Below are 16,002 nucleotides of genomic sequence, written 5' to 3'. Positions count from 1 at the left end.
ATTTCAAAGAGTTCTAATTGTTTTAAAACGTGTAATAGGTGTGCTATTGATATCTAGGAAGCGCCGATATCGCTTAGTGTTAGAGTTTTTCTATGAAAATATTCTCAAATACCCCTTTTTATGTACCTACTTAAATCTCTTTGTTGTAACTGTTGAGTGTCCCTTGTAGCAACATTCACTTTTCTGTATCACATACTCTAAAACGATAGGGCTGATTTAAATGCACGGTAAATAAGATTTATTTATTTAATACAATCCACAACAATTACACAGAAACCTTTACACACTGAGTCATTTGCTGTTTCACTGTTTACAGGTCTTTGTAAAGGTCGCAACTATACTTCCTTTATCTGGTTCACACTTCCTTCACTGTACTCGATAGGGGTTCGAAAATAGTATAATTTTGAACGAGGGGGAAGGGGGTGCCCCCTCCTCTGATACTACTCCCATTAGAAGGTAATGCACCATTCCAGAGAAAAAAGCATTATAACCTAACCTCAAATTATGACATTTTGACATTACACTACACTCGGCTCGTGTGTTGTGGTAACTGTTCTAACATAACATAACCTACCCAATTTTTATAAATTGTAGGTGATAAAGCTTTGATCCCCGATTATAGTGGTGCTACTCTTACTAAAAGGTAATGGACAATTTTCAAGAAAATAACGAAAAAAATTCTAACCTCAAAAGGAGAAAATACGCTCTAGATGTTTTCGCCAATAGGTAGCCATTTTGTATCTCTCTTTAGTCTGACCAGTGACCGGCGACCAGACTGCGTGCATTTGATTTTTAAAACCAACAACGATTTTCAACGTAATTTTATGTCATTTTGAGTGACTACGAATACGCATATAAAAAAGGTAAGTGTTTATGTCACATCATGTATTTATTTTGTTTTTGCAGATAAATGACTTATCGATATGCTTTGAAAAAAATACTGTAACCGTCACTCATTTTATTTGGTTTGTTATTTTAAATAATGTGAAAATTGGTGCATAACGGGGACATGGCTACGGGGTACCCCGTTATGCCCCGCAACAGTTGTCCCCATTATGCCCCTGTTTTGTAAATTAACTGAAGGATAGATCTTGTTCATTTTATAATATAAAATATTTAGTTTTAGGTATATAAATGGTACGAACGTATAAGAAGAAAAGTTCGAGACTTAGTTGGTCCATTGAAAACATGAAACAGGCAATTGACGCAGTCTTAAGCAAAACTGCTGGCTACAGAAAAGTGGCTCACCTGTATAGTGTACTACAGTCCACATTAAAGCGTCACATCGCTAAATTAAGGAAAGGCGAGCTTGCTAGCGGTGTGCATTAGTACAAGTAAAACTTGTGCGTACAAGATGTGTTAGTGTGCTCGTAAAGACTGACACTATAGACAGCAAAAAAATGCTGGTGAAATTATACGATTGCTTTCTTTTTTTTTTAATTTAATTATATGCATTATATTTCTTTTTTTCAACTAAAAAAAACAGGGAAAAATGGCAAGATGAATTTTACTTTGCCTGCAAATTTTGATTTGTGACGGAAATCACTCATATAAATGCTTAAAATGGGGATTACAAATAAAAAAAAGTAAGCCGCTATATATTTAATAATTCCGACTAAAATTTTTAAAAAACATATTTGTTACTTCTAATATTAGTAACAAGAATTAAGATTATTTATTTTATTTCCATTCGAATCAATTCTTTTACATTATTTTCATTGCGCGTAGTTCGAAGTGCTCGTGTTTTGGAGGGTAGATAAATATTACCTAAAATCTACATACAGAATTTAATAAGTAATACAAAATAATTATTATAATGCTAATGAAATTGGTATAAACGAATATTTCGTTTGTTAAATAGCAAGAAAACGAAATATATGAAATTTATGAGAGAGACTCAGAAGAGAAAAAATTAAAGAGAAAAAGTAAATACAAGCAGGAATAAGAGTATTTACAAAGCTGAACCAACAGACAATATAACAAATAAAGACAACAAAATTGACTATATTTTTAATGTGGAAAATGATATAAAATCACATTGGTGGAGTGAAAGTGAATATGCTCGTAGACTCTGGTTGTAAATATAACTTAATTACACAGCAAACATGGGAGACAATGAAACATGATGAAGCTCACGTAGCAGATCTTAATCGAAACCACAACAAAACCTTCATGGCAAGCAAAAAAAAAGCAAAGTAAAATTCCCTTAAAGTTATTAGGATCGTTTAAGGCCAACATCAGATTTTTAAAAGCAGCAGAGAACACTACATTCTAAGTGATGATAGAAAATGGGACCCGGAATTTACTCGGACGCCTCACAGCGACGGGTTTAGGATTGCTTCAGATTAATACTGACCAAATTGAAAGTGAAGCATTTCCGAAATTTAAAGATGTGTTGGTGGTTATACCCATAGATGAGGCTGTTAAGCCTATAATACAACTTTATTGCCGAATTCCAAGTCCGCCGGAAGAAAAAGTCCAGTCAAAACTTACGGATTTGCTACGTAAAGACATAATAGAAGAAGTCAAGGACCTGTCTAGTTGGGTTTCACCAATAGTTCCAGTGTTGAAAGATACCGGTGATGTCCGTGTATGCATTGACATGAAGCGGGCAAACACAGCCATCCAACGGGAAAACCATCCATTGTCGACCATGGATCAGTTACTGCCAAAAGTCAAATATGCTATGCTATTTACCAAATTAGACATTCAAGATGCTTTTTATCATTTAGAATTCCACCCAGACTCAAGGTACATTACTACATTCATTACTAACAAAGGACTATTTAGGTTTAAAAGGATGATGTTCGGATTTACATGTACACCAGAAACTTTAAAAAAACACTAGAAAGAATACTTTTAAGATGCAAGGGAGTAATAAATTTCATAGATGACATTTTAATATTTGGAAATAATTTAGAACAACACGATGAAAGATTAAAAAAAGTAATGGAAGTTTTGAAGGAGTATAACGTGGTACTAAGAGAAGAGAAATGTATATTTAGAGTGAAGGTAATTCACTTCTTGGGCCATGAACTCTCAAAAGGGATAAAACCACTTGAGCACCTACTACATAAGCACTATAAAAGATTTCAGAGCTCCTGAGACAGTACAAACAGGGAAATGGATTCCTAATCTAGCAACAATAACAGAACCATTAAAAGAAGTACTACGACAGAAATCTGGTAGAAACACAAATATTTAGGAATATTGGAGAAATCCTCAACAGAAATCTTTTAATAATCTCAAATCAGCACTGACTAATGTTCCGAAATTAGGTTATTATGATCCACATGATAAGACTTTGGTTATAGCCGATGCCAGTCCTGTAGGGTTAGGCGCTGTACTTGTTCAGATAAATAAAGAAGGACCTAGAATTATTGCATTCGGTAATAAGAGCCCATGCGAGCGACACTACTGCCAAACAGAAAAGGCCTCCTTTTTAGGATTAGTATGGGCAGTCGAACATTTTGATATATTCCTGTATGGGAAGAAATTCTAGTTAGTTACGGACCATAAGCCACTGGAGTTTATCTATAGTCCTAAATCTAAGCCTTGTGCCCGAGTTGAGAGGTGGGTCTTAAGACTGCAGTCATATGATTTTGAGGTAAAATATAGGCTAGGGAAAAGATCTCATCTACTCTTAAGACTTTGCAAATTGGCCACTAAACCTATGGCAATATACAATGATTACGTCTGAAATGTAACGGAGATGGCCTGACCTATCGCAATACCATTGCAAGTGATCTCTGAGTGTTCTCGTCAGGATTCTGAGATAGGAAAAGTAAAAAAAGATCTATATAATAAAGAATGCGTTCGAAATGTTAACATTTATAAAATTTTCCAGAGTGAGTTACGTTTTTTATGTAGATATTCTGTTACGAGGAACAAAGATTGTAATTCCAATTAATTTAAGAGATAGACTACTCTAAGCTGCGCACGAAGCCTTCGTGAGCTTTGAGTGGACGACGACGATACAGAAGAAATCCATATCTGCTTGTACTGTGACGCAAAATAAATACGTACCCCATACTGCCCCTACCCTGGGGCACGATGGGGTTTTGATTATAGTTTCAAAAAATTAAAATTATAACGTCATATGATTATTACAGTGTTTTGATAGATAGATTGTGTAGTTTTAATTAATACATACATTGCGTTGATTATTTTATTGTGTTTTTTTCTTAACGTCCCCATTATGCCCCCCTCTCCCCTATTGATGAAGCCGTCTAGTCTGTGCCACAATATTTTTTACGTTTCATTTCACTATTTTCCATTTACGATTGACAGTTTTTTGCCTCCCGCCGCCATGAGATCGCTCATGTAGTGTTTTATTTACGTGATTTACCCGTTTTATGTTAGATTTTTTGTTTTTCGTTATTTTCACGAAAACGGTGCATTACCTTGTATTAACAGTGGTAGCATTATAATCGTGGACTAAAGCTCTATCGATTACAATATTTTATAAGTTCAACCCCTCCACTCAGCTGCTTATGTCAGCAGTCACTTAACATAAGTTAAGTAAGGGTTTGTTGATACAGGAACACATAATAAAATTTTTTGGTGTAGTAGAAATACAGCTCTACTACTCATATCACAGTAGTTTAACGCGGCGCGAAGGACCGCTAGGGGACGCTCGCTGTAGGGTGTGTTAGCGAGCGTTGCAGCGCAGCTCGTAGGTAGCGCAGGGCGCAGGCGCGTGCGCCCTCCGGCGTGACGTCAGCGTGCACCAGCTGCGGCGAGCTGGGCTCCAGACAGACGCAGCGGACTCCTCCATCCAGCACCAGCTCGTTCACGCTCATATCAAGCTCGGCACACACCCGTTCCAGTATCCTGGAGCAAACAAGTCACTACAAGTGGGAGACTCCTTTGCACAGGATGCCGGCTAGATTATGGGTACCAAAACGGCGCCTATTTCTGCCGTGAAGCAGTAATGTGTAAGCATTACTGTGTTTCGGTCTGAAGGGCGCCGTAGCTAGTGAAATTACTGGGCAAATGATACTTAACATCTTGTCTCAAGGTGACAAGCGCAGTTGTAGTGCCGCTCAGAATTTTGGGGGTTTCAAGAATCCTGAGCGGCACTGCATTTTAATGGGCAGGGCGTATCAATTACCATCAGCTGAACGTCCTGCTCGTCTTGTCCCTTATTTTCATTAAAAAAAAAAAAATTGAGCAGACAATGGCCGTTTCGTAATCAGCCAATGGCGTGGCCACAAGTGATAAAAGAAATATCGAAAATTTATGGTGAAATCCCGCAATTCTGGGATTAATTATAATAATAATAATATAGCCATTTATTCCATATCTAAAAAAAAAGTATACATTTGAAATATTATTAGTTTTTTTTTGTTACGATTTTTGAGATATTGATCCCAGATTGAGTAAAGACCTCCTCCAACTTCATTTACAACTTTCTATCTATTGCTTTTTGCATCCATTGTTTTCCTGCTGATTGTGCTATATCATCAGCCCACCGTTTTATTGGTGATCCTACATTTCGTTTTTTATTAATCATACAAATTAAATTTGCAACCAAAATTTATGAACGATGCGGGACTCGTACATGCGCCTCTCGGGTTCCGTCCGAGCGCATGAGAGATGAACAAGACATACCAATATTTACGATCCATGCGTCACTCGAACGATTGACAGGTACGAGTCCCGCATTGTTCATAAATTTTGTTTACAAATTGAATTTCTATAAATAAAGATTTTATAAAATATAATATGTTATAATACGCTGATACTCTCGAATATAAGCACTTTTCCTTAAGATAACGGTAGCCTCATGGAAAATGATCAAAGCAGCGCCAACAGCCTGTAGGCGAGCGTACACCATGCTAAATTCCGGCAACGCTCCTGTGATTCCTCTGATGGTGCAGGAGAATGTGGTTACCCGTTCCCTCACTTCTTCTCTATCTTATCTTCTTCTGTATCAGCAGTAACCACGGAATTGACAAACGCTCGAATTTGCGAAACCTAGTCTAGTATCTACCTCAACAGAAGACAAAGCACTGAGAGAATATTATCGAATGGGCTTAAAGCTGGTAAAAAGAAAAAAAGGCCGATTGAAATTTTCATGATGAAAAATTTAAAAAGGGGAAGTCCATTAATCGAAACTCCATGTGAAATGAACATTTTTAATTGATTCTTCGTATTTATATTTTGTATAAATAAATTTAAAAAAAAAGTCAAACAAACCCATATGAAGATAAAGGTAGTTTTCCAATTACAGAGTATAATGCGAATTAGTGCCGCACAATGCCGAATTGTGCTGATGCACAATTGGAACATGTGTACTAAGTTCAATGTTGAAAACAAATATTTGTAGAGTCAGCAATCTAATAAGAAAATAAGATGTCGTCTTCTTCATTTTGATAAATATGTTCATTTCCACATAAACATTTTATGACGTCTTTTTCTGTATTTTATAATATACAAATGTATTTATTCAACAATAAACAATATTACTACCGATAGTAAATAAAATCTGGATCAATACCAACTTATAGAAAAAACACGTGTTAATTTTCTGCCACTGAGTTAGTATCTATTCTACGCATCACGCGAAAGCTGTACTTTTGAGAGTGCTCGATTGTGCGAGGCGTTGCTGTAGTTGGAACACTCAACGTTGAGCATTATGTCGCATAATGCACTCTAGTGCTGTATTGGAAAACAGTAAAATTCTCTCAAATAATAATTTGTACTTACTCTAGTGCATTTTCGTCGGACAGTTCCTCCATCAATGTTCTCGCTTTGCTAATTTTTTCTACATCTGTAAAAATATAATAGTAATTGAAATTTAAATAAAAAATTTATTGAATTAGGCGTTACTTTGCGGAAATCCATAATTATACAATGATTTAAGTTTTCCTTAGTGTTAATTCCGCCAATATTTGTTTTTTAAAACAATTCGACACGTCCTGAGGATGCCTCGTGTAGAGGCGAAACACGTGTCGAATTGTTTTAAAACACAAATATTGGCGGAATTAACACTAAACTTAAATCATTGTATGACATTTAAATATTCAATTTTGTATAATATTATAATGGTAGGGTTTCATCTCTGAGTATTATAATCTATACTAATATTATAAAGCTGCAGTGTTTGTTTGTTTGAACGCGCTAATCACTGGTACTACTGGTCCGATTTGAATGATTCTTTCAGTGTTGGGTATTCCATTTACCGAGGAAGGCTATAGGCTATGTTTTTTTTTTCAAAATTAGGGATCCGTAATAAAATTGCTATTTTGTAACACAAGGTGTAAAATCGAAAACCTATTTTTGCGTGCGCTGCAAAAACTATTGACAATAGAACAAAATGATGTACAGGCTATAATATACGCAATATTTTATTACTTATAAAACTATCGCGTGAATTATACTTTATATGGCAAAACAACGTTTGCCGGGTCAGCTAGTTTATTAGATAAAAGTCATATGCAAGGGCGTAGCTAGGATTTTGTTAAAGGGGGAGGGGCAGGCGTAGACAAACCAAGAATACAAAGTACAAACTTATATAATTCGCCTGCCAATAGAATTAACTTTTTCTTTTATTAATATGCTACCGGCAGCGCTACCTAGTGTATGTTAAATAGACTGTATCACCCGGTCGGTTCTATCACGCAACCCAGGGTTTTTTCTTACCTCCTCTTCGATAAAGAAAAACAAAGCCGGTTGCGCCATCTCAAGTTGATGGTGTACGGCGTTTAAGTGTAGAGTATATATCCCTAATGTATAAAAGATTTTAGTGTAAGCCGAGTTTCCATGGTGTTGTTGCCTCGAATGTGTTCATAAGACGTGCGAACCGAGCGAGATTGCTCAGGTGATTACGTCTCTGTGAGGATCTTATTGTGGAGTTATGGGATTATTGCTGAAACTAACCGAAAACAAAAATTGCGGCGCTACTTCACGCCAGTTTTCTGATCGAGTGTGGCCATACACATATTTTTTTATTGACATTAGCCGCCTTGCCATTTTTTTCATAATCATAGGGCATGATAGAGATAGTTACCTATGCTTAACACCCCTATGTGATACTCTGAGATCTTCTGGCCCAGGTCGAGTCGGGGTCCTGTTCGAGTTTCCACATAGCGTTCCATAGCTCTCTCGTGTGCACGTGCCAGGGCTTCATCCTGTAATATTTTCACATTTTTCTTTAAATTATTACACGATTGTCGCCCCGAAACTACTATTATGCAGAGGCGGATTATCTCTGAGACAAACTGGGCAAATGCCTAAAGGCGCGTTTTTTTTAATGCAACTTACAGTGCATATGGAAAATGGCGTCGATAGGTTGCTTGCCTAGGGTGATTTAGACATTTAACCCGCTTCTGACATAATAACAATACATACAAGATGATGTTGGTTCAACAGTCCCCTGAGTGCAAAGTGACACAACTCAAATGACTGGGCGAGTCAGTTGTGTGTTGTACAGGGTACAATAGACCCGAACACTTGTTTAAACAATATCAGCTACTTTATTATCAGTAGGTATGTATCACCAATAGACCAGGGTCGATAATTTTTGAAACCAAAAAAAAATACAGTAGGATGAAACCCATTGGAAAAAGACGAGAATATAACAAAAATTAAGGGTAAAATAAATTACGGGCGATCTGAGGTCGGGGAAGTGGAAAAGGGGGGGTGTTTTAGGGTAAAAAACGGTTTACTATTATTTCATCATGTATTTTCTAAAAATATTGGGACTTCGAGAACATGCAAATAAATGAACATCATTGTCGTAAATGTCTAAGTAATTTATACAATTTACACATTAGTTGGATATTGCAAAGTATTTTATATTTATGAATGGAAGAAATATTACAGCTTACCACTACAAAGTCCTTGGTGAGTCTGGCGAGATTCTCTCTCAGATATGTGTAGAGTTGCTCTGCAGCGCTCTGGCGCGCCTGTTTCTTAGTGTTAGAGGAAGCCAATCTCACATGGGGGCCAAGCTGGGCCTTGATGGTAAACCATCTTTGATGTGGGGGACCCGCATCACCCACCAGATCATACTCGACTGTGCCAAGGTTGTACTCTATGCATAACTCCTTTAGTAGTGCCACATAGCTGTTGACTTCCACTGAGGCTGATGCCACTCCCTGAAAGTTACTTTGTATCTGAATATAGCCAGAAGCATTGGGTTATCTTCAGATATTTACAGTGGAAAATATTGCTACATGATTTATAACAATTAAAATTAATATGAAACTATTCTATCTCTATTACCATTATTTATAACTGGTATCTATTAATAATTATTGCTATAATTATATCTTTAATAGAACACCACAAGCTATAACTTGTAAAAATAAATTGTATGGGTAATAAAAATTCAATATACATGGTTATACATTTTACAGGTTTGCAAAGATTTTACTTCAATAAAAAAATTATAGCAAATCTATATATAATATATCTCAATATAATTTTGTTGGTTAAAAGTAAATTGTAAGTTAATATTTACCGCTGATGGTAGAGCCTTGGCGGAGGGTGATGCTGGAGATGGGGGTGAGGGTGGATCCGGAGAAGGTGGTCTTGCATATGGATGTGGTACTGGCATTCCTTGCAGAAAGAGATTGTTTAACATCTTTCTAGCAACTTCCTGCTTAGCTAATTTCTTTGTCTTACCCTTCGCCTTAACTATCACTCCATTTGCTATACATCTGTATTCAAATTTCACACTATGTTGTGGCCCAGACTGCAATCAATAAATAATCAAATAATATTGTTTATAATATACAGGTATTGAATTCTGCTTTGAATTTTTGTGCTTTAGGATCTAACTTTCGAGTGTGAGTGTGTACATAATTGTTAGAGTAAAAATGTTCTTTGGTACATAAGTAAATGCTATTCGTTCTGAAAATTTTGTATTTATACTAGGTTTAGGTAAAAGAAATGTGTGTTTCAGTTTGTTGGTAGCAAAACCCAGAGTATCATGGACATATTCCCTTTCTTTACACCAGCCGACATGAAAAATTGTAAAACTCTGAGCACCCTTCATACCTTATACACATTGTGCATAGTGTGTAATTATAGTAGAATGCACATGAATATTTTCTTCATTAATTAATTGTAACAAGTGTATCCTCCCAGTCATAATAGTTTGGAATACACAAACCTTTGCAACACATTCATATTCAGGTATTTTGCCAGACTTGGTCATCAGCTCTTGAAGAACTGTTGCTGCTGTTTTTTCCATTATTTACTTAGTTCTACGTATGTAGAATAAATAAAATAAAGTAATATAAGAAAGGTTTATAATAGGTTATAGAGAAAAATAATCTTTCATCGGATTACAATGATAAGCAAGGGAAAAAAGAGATATAATATTAAATTATAAAGTTCTCTGTGTCTGTGAAAGAAAAATACATGTTATTTACTCCTTAGATTAATAAATATTAAATAGCACTAAACTAATGACTAACGAGCGATGTACAGGCCACAGGCCAAGCACATGCAACGATATTTTGCTGAGTTATAACTTTTGGCAAACTTTTGGTCAAAAGTGAAATTTGAGTTTTGCTTTTGACTTGACTTTTGGTCCCGCCGGCGCCGGGTGACGAGTTGACGACTGACGGGTTCCGATAATGACAGCAGACAAATGACAACTGACAACTACTGACAGTTTGACAAGTGACCTGTGGGTAATAATCATTTTATTTATTTAGAGCATAGGCATTTAGCAGTGTGTCTATCAGCTTAAAATGAACCATCATGGTTTTGGGAAAAACAATTGAAATGTAAGTTAGTGTTCATATACACACATACACTAATTACAAACATCTCGTAAACATTCTATCTCGATTTATTGCTGTGTTTAATACGCTAATATATATTGCAAGTCTATGATTTATTAGGACTTGAAACTATTCTCACCAACAAATTCTTAGTGAATAAAAAATCAACAGTGCTGCAAAATTGACATTAACGTACTTCAAAACCATGTTCGTGTTTTTTACAGGGCATGGCAAGCTTCCCCCTGGCCCCCCAAACTTCGATATCTCACATTATATCAGGTTTGATAACAAGGGAAAATATTGGCTCGTGAAAAGAACTTCATTCACAAAAATCACGAAAGCTTTTTGAAGCCTTAAAATTGACAGTCGGCCTAATATAATAGAGATGAAAGAATGGGCGTATGAAATCAGTTTCGCGTCAATATTTCCCAACCAGACTGATAGAATGAATTCATGCCAAACTGAAACTGTAACCTTCGTCTATAACGATTTTCAAATTTATTATCTATGTACCTATTAGGGCAATGCAGTGGTAATATTCTAAGGGGCTTGCTCTGCCCTGTAAGGCCTGTAGGGGCTTAGGGGCAAGAGTTTTTGGACGGAATTCCTATGAATTTTTGCCAATGAGGATGTAAATACTAAGTAATATTTTTGCAATTAGGTAAAGAATACAATGTGCGCGGCTTAGAATAATGTAGCGTTAATATTCTAAGGTGCCAGGCCGCGTTTATGATTAAATGTCATAGCTGTCCGTGCGGTTGACACTCGACCGAAACTACTTAAAAATTCCCATCAATTACATATACTATAGCTTATAATGTTTTATATACAATAAAGATGTAACTAATACATATTTTTAGTGTTATAGCGATGTGCGTACAATGTGCCAAAGACGCGCAAAAAAAGTCGATGCTGGAACGAGTGCAGCGTCCAGTGCGTTGCATATCCTCATCGTTTACTCCTGTGTACTGCTGATACACTCGATGCTGTACTGGGGACGACGCCTGCTCAGAGCCTCGCGCGGTATGGCGGCATAAACATGACTCGATGTCGCAGGATTCCTGGTGATGAAGCCACGCGACGAATCTTATATGGGGGCGCGTGGCTTGTGTTTCTCTATTTTATCCTAATCTCACTATTTGATCTGATTGAAAAACTACGATCCAATATCAACCGATCAATGTCTCCCAAAGTCTGCACAGTAAACAGACACAGAAAACGCAAATAAAAATAGTGCGTAGAGTCTGTGCCTTTTATTTACATTTAAAATATTTTGAAGTCTTTAAATCTCATATAATTAAGATAATTATTCTCATTATTGTTATATAGAAAAACAAGCGGTTACCCGCGACTTTGTCCGAATTCACCAGTGTAAATACTAGTTGGTGTTCAAATATTGCCTCACACATAATATATAAACAAAACATATATATCGCATCAGTTAGGCATACCTTGTATGCCATATACGATAAACTGGTACCGTTCGAACTGTACAGTGTGATCGTCACTATTTCTCGTAGCGTATGGCCACGATAAGAAACGTTTTCGTCCGACGGTGTTTTACTGACTTGCAAATCTGACAGTTTATAGCCCTAAAGGTTTGGCTTCTGCGTTTATTTAAGACATTCATCCCCAATGTTTACCCTCTTAAGGGGATGAATTTTGAAAAACGCTTAAATACTCATTATTTTTGGCGTACTCAATTCATACGATATTCCATGCAAATATGTCCGAGTAATAGAAAGTTCAATGCAAGCTTATCCTCTATTCGTTACCGAGTTGTTGCTTGGGTCCGACTTTGGGGTTGAATTTTCAAAACGGAAAGTACCTGCTGCAAAGACAATTTTACACATATTTGTTACACAGGTACGTCAAAAGTAAAAAAGCATACTCGCCTTTTTGATACTCGACATCAATATTGTAAGTGTAAGATACAACGGTGAAGGTGTCATTGCTAACATACCAATAAATACCAAAATATTAATTAGGTTACGAATTATATCAACCGAAGGAGCTGTTTGACTGAGTAAAATAATGCAAGACGTTTTGCTTTGCACTATCAGCACGAACCAGTTGCTTGCATGCCAGTTGACGAACACGGGGCTTTCATATTTTTAAATATAAGAGGGGACAAACGGGCAAAGTCGTATTCGTTCGGGAAAACTGCAGCCGTTAATTTATTCAACAAAGTGGTTGTGCGAGGCAAGAGTTCTTCGCAAAAGGCGCACGACGGACGTCGACGTGATGCGGGCTGAATTAAGCATTTTGACGTATTATCCGGTGGTGGAATTCGGCTGCTGGTAAGCCGTGAGTAAGCCGTCGCCCAAAGGTGAGAACAGTAAATTCGGTCACACATGTTCCATGTGTGAATTTAGTAATGTCTTGCCTTAGTGATTAATCCGACAAACTACAGGCCTATTGCTATAACTTCCCTGCTCTTGAAAATCATGGAGAGCATAATAAACCGCCATCTCTTGGTATACCTAGAAGGTCACCAGTTGATCAACGACCGACAGTACGGCTTTCACCATAGCCGATCGGCAGGCCATCATATCAATGACATACATTGCTATGCAGACGACAGCACTGGTGGTGCCGTCTACACGGGCCATGCAGGTCTCTCTCGGGAAATCGTCGACCAGTGCCGGGAGAAACTTGTGTCTTCTATCGAATCCTCTCTTGGGAAGGTCGCGGAATGGGGTAAATTGAACCTTGTCCAATTTAACCCCCAGAAGACTCCAGTTTGCGAATTTACCACGAAAAAAACCATTTGTCGTATCACCGCTCTTCGATTACGCTTCCCTTACAGCCTCGCCTAGTATCGGAATACTGGGTCTCGAAATTTCGAGCGATTGCCAATTCTGTGCTCATCTGGAGGGCAAAGCTAAATTAGCTTCGAAAAAGATGGGCATCATAAATAGTGCAATACTTCAAGCCGGTCAACATTCTAGCGCTCAATAAAGCGCAGGTCCAGCCACACATGGAGTATTGCTGTCATCTCGGTCTGGCGCACCCCAGTATCAGCTCGATTCATTTGACAGTGCTCTATGAACGGCTGGATCACGTGGCGTTGCGTAGAGACGTTGCTTCATTGTGTGTCTTCTACCGCATTTATCACGGGGTGTGTTCCGAAGAACTGTTTCACCTGATTCCTGCCGCTGAATTCCACCTTCGCAAGACACGCACAAATTAGGGTCCCCACAATGTATGTGGTGGTCTTCCACGGTGCAGTTTTCAAGGAGCTTTTTCCACGTACTACAAAGCTGTGGAATGAGCTTCCTTGTGCGGTGTTTCCGGGACGATACGACATGGGTACCTTCAAAAAAAGCGCATAGACCTTCCTCAAAGGCCGGTACCGCTCCTGTGATTCCTCTGGTGTTCCATTGCCCCTTGTTTATTGCTTAATTAATTTCACCAAGGGCTCTTCAAATGTTATACGATATTTTTAAACTATATAATTTATGTATTTCTTCAGGACTAGGTTTATAATCTAAGAAAATAATTATGTATATAATATGTTCAGTCATATGCTTACCTACTCAGAGAATCTGGTGCCTGGGCTAGGCATATGCAAGCCTATGCATGGCTAGCCTTGTATGTAACAACTCACCTATGCATTCATTCATATTTAGTTGGGACCACGTTGTTAGTGTGGTTCATCGCAATATTTACTTACATGTATTAGAATACCTAAGTGAAGAATTGTTGAAAAATAAACGAAAATGTCGTATTAGTCCCGCAACGTTGTCCAAGATGGATGCAAGAAGGAGTGTAATAATAATACCAGATACCACGGAGCCGACGGTTCCGTCTCATCTTGTTTATCTGGAGTTTTATTTACGAACACGGAGATATAATAAAACTTTATTGCTCTTAGCAGCTGTTTAATCGACTCTTCGTTTCGATCTAATTGTGCTCGTTCACTCTTTAAAGAGAACGGCAACGTGCGAGTCCTCGCAATCGATGAGTGCCATACTATCAAATAAATTTAATCGAATTTACAGATCTATAGAATGTAGCAGCACATAATAAAAAAATTCAATGAACAAGGAAGTTTGTAATGATACCTCAAAGCTAAGCCAAGTCAGGCAGTAGCTACTACACAGCTCAGTTTCTCTATTAATTCTTAATAAATATAAATTATGCAATATTTCGGATCGTTCTTTAAGCGATACAACCAAAATGGAATGGTCATATTTCATTTTGAAGTAACTACATCCCTCGGTTGTCCTATTCTATATACACAAAATAAAGTAGCATGCATCTGTTAGTAGATACGTTGAGGAAACCCGTTTAATGCCTTTGTTTTGGACGCTGCAGAGACTGTTAACACCTGGAGGAAATGAGCAGTTAAGTGTTGTGGTGGGTGAGGTACGGGGGTTGCGGTGAAGGGGGGAGATGCATGGCCCGCTGACCCACATCGCGAGGCCTGCCGCACAGCGCGAACCCTCGCGTGTAGCGGTCGTCCACCCCGCGACCTGGGACCAACCGACCAGCCCACCAACCCGCACTCGGAGTGAGCCTATCAAATACGAACACTGCAGTTACGTTTTCCGAAAATCGGTAACGAAATAATCCTTCAACAATTATTACTATATCAAAAGTATGGCATAAAAAGGCATAAAGGCATTTTCTCAACATTGATTCCTTAAGAATTCTTTTTGATGGCTTTCTAACAATACCATGCATCAAATAAATCGATATTCTCCATATTTGCAGAAGGCTATTCAATAAATAAAACATGGATATCTTTGAACAAAAACTTTAAGCACGGGAAACAGTCATGTGACTCGGCCGTGACAAAGGAGCTTGAATGTCGGCGATCCAGAGATAATACAGCACCTTGCCCTAAGAAAGTTAACCCTTCACCCCTCTTTCATAATAAATAGTGTAAAAGGTCCATCAATTGACAAGTATGATAAAAAAGTGATCTATACACGAAACAGTGTCTCAAGTCAAGCAAAAGGGTAACCAGCTGTGGGTTTATTGGTTTATATTAGAGAGACTTGAAATTATGTGTGTCAATTAATAATGTTATGACTTACAAACAAATTTAAATAAAGAACCTTTAGATCATTCATACGTCTAGATAGACTATGACAGCTGTGAGAACGTAGAAAAAATTTGTGTTTAGAACTAACCTCTATTTTGACGAATGCACGCACACTGAAACAAAGTGGCATACAAATCGCGAGTGTAAGACGTAGCTTGTAACGCACTACTATTCCTGGCCTGTTTTATCGGTTGTCTAACAACAAGA

General features: G+C 37.6%; 1 protein-coding gene across 1 annotated transcript; it reads right to left on the bottom strand.

Moving 5' to 3' along the window:
- Nucleotides 1-228: 228 nt before the first annotated feature.
- Nucleotides 229-10,551, bottom strand: LOC126975983 (interferon-inducible double-stranded RNA-dependent protein kinase activator A homolog B-like). The gene is made up of 6 exons (XM_050824119.1): nucleotides 10,124-10,551; nucleotides 9,470-9,703; nucleotides 8,835-9,104; nucleotides 8,015-8,135; nucleotides 6,712-6,775; nucleotides 229-4,833 (listed from the first exon to the last, which is right to left on the bottom strand). The coding sequence occupies exons 1-6, from the start codon at nucleotides 10,202-10,204 to the stop codon at nucleotides 4,626-4,628; spliced, it is 978 nt and encodes a 325-aa protein (XP_050680076.1). The 5' UTR covers nucleotides 10,205-10,551; the 3' UTR covers nucleotides 229-4,625.
- Between the last annotated feature and the right edge of the window lie 5,451 nt (nucleotides 10,552-16,002).

Source organism: Leptidea sinapis, chromosome 38, assembly GCF_905404315.1.
Source record: "Leptidea sinapis chromosome 38, ilLepSina1.1, whole genome shotgun sequence".
NCBI classification, from domain to species: domain Eukaryota; kingdom Metazoa; phylum Arthropoda; class Insecta; order Lepidoptera; family Pieridae; genus Leptidea; species Leptidea sinapis.
This window is presented reverse-complemented; position numbering and strand designations above follow the sequence as displayed.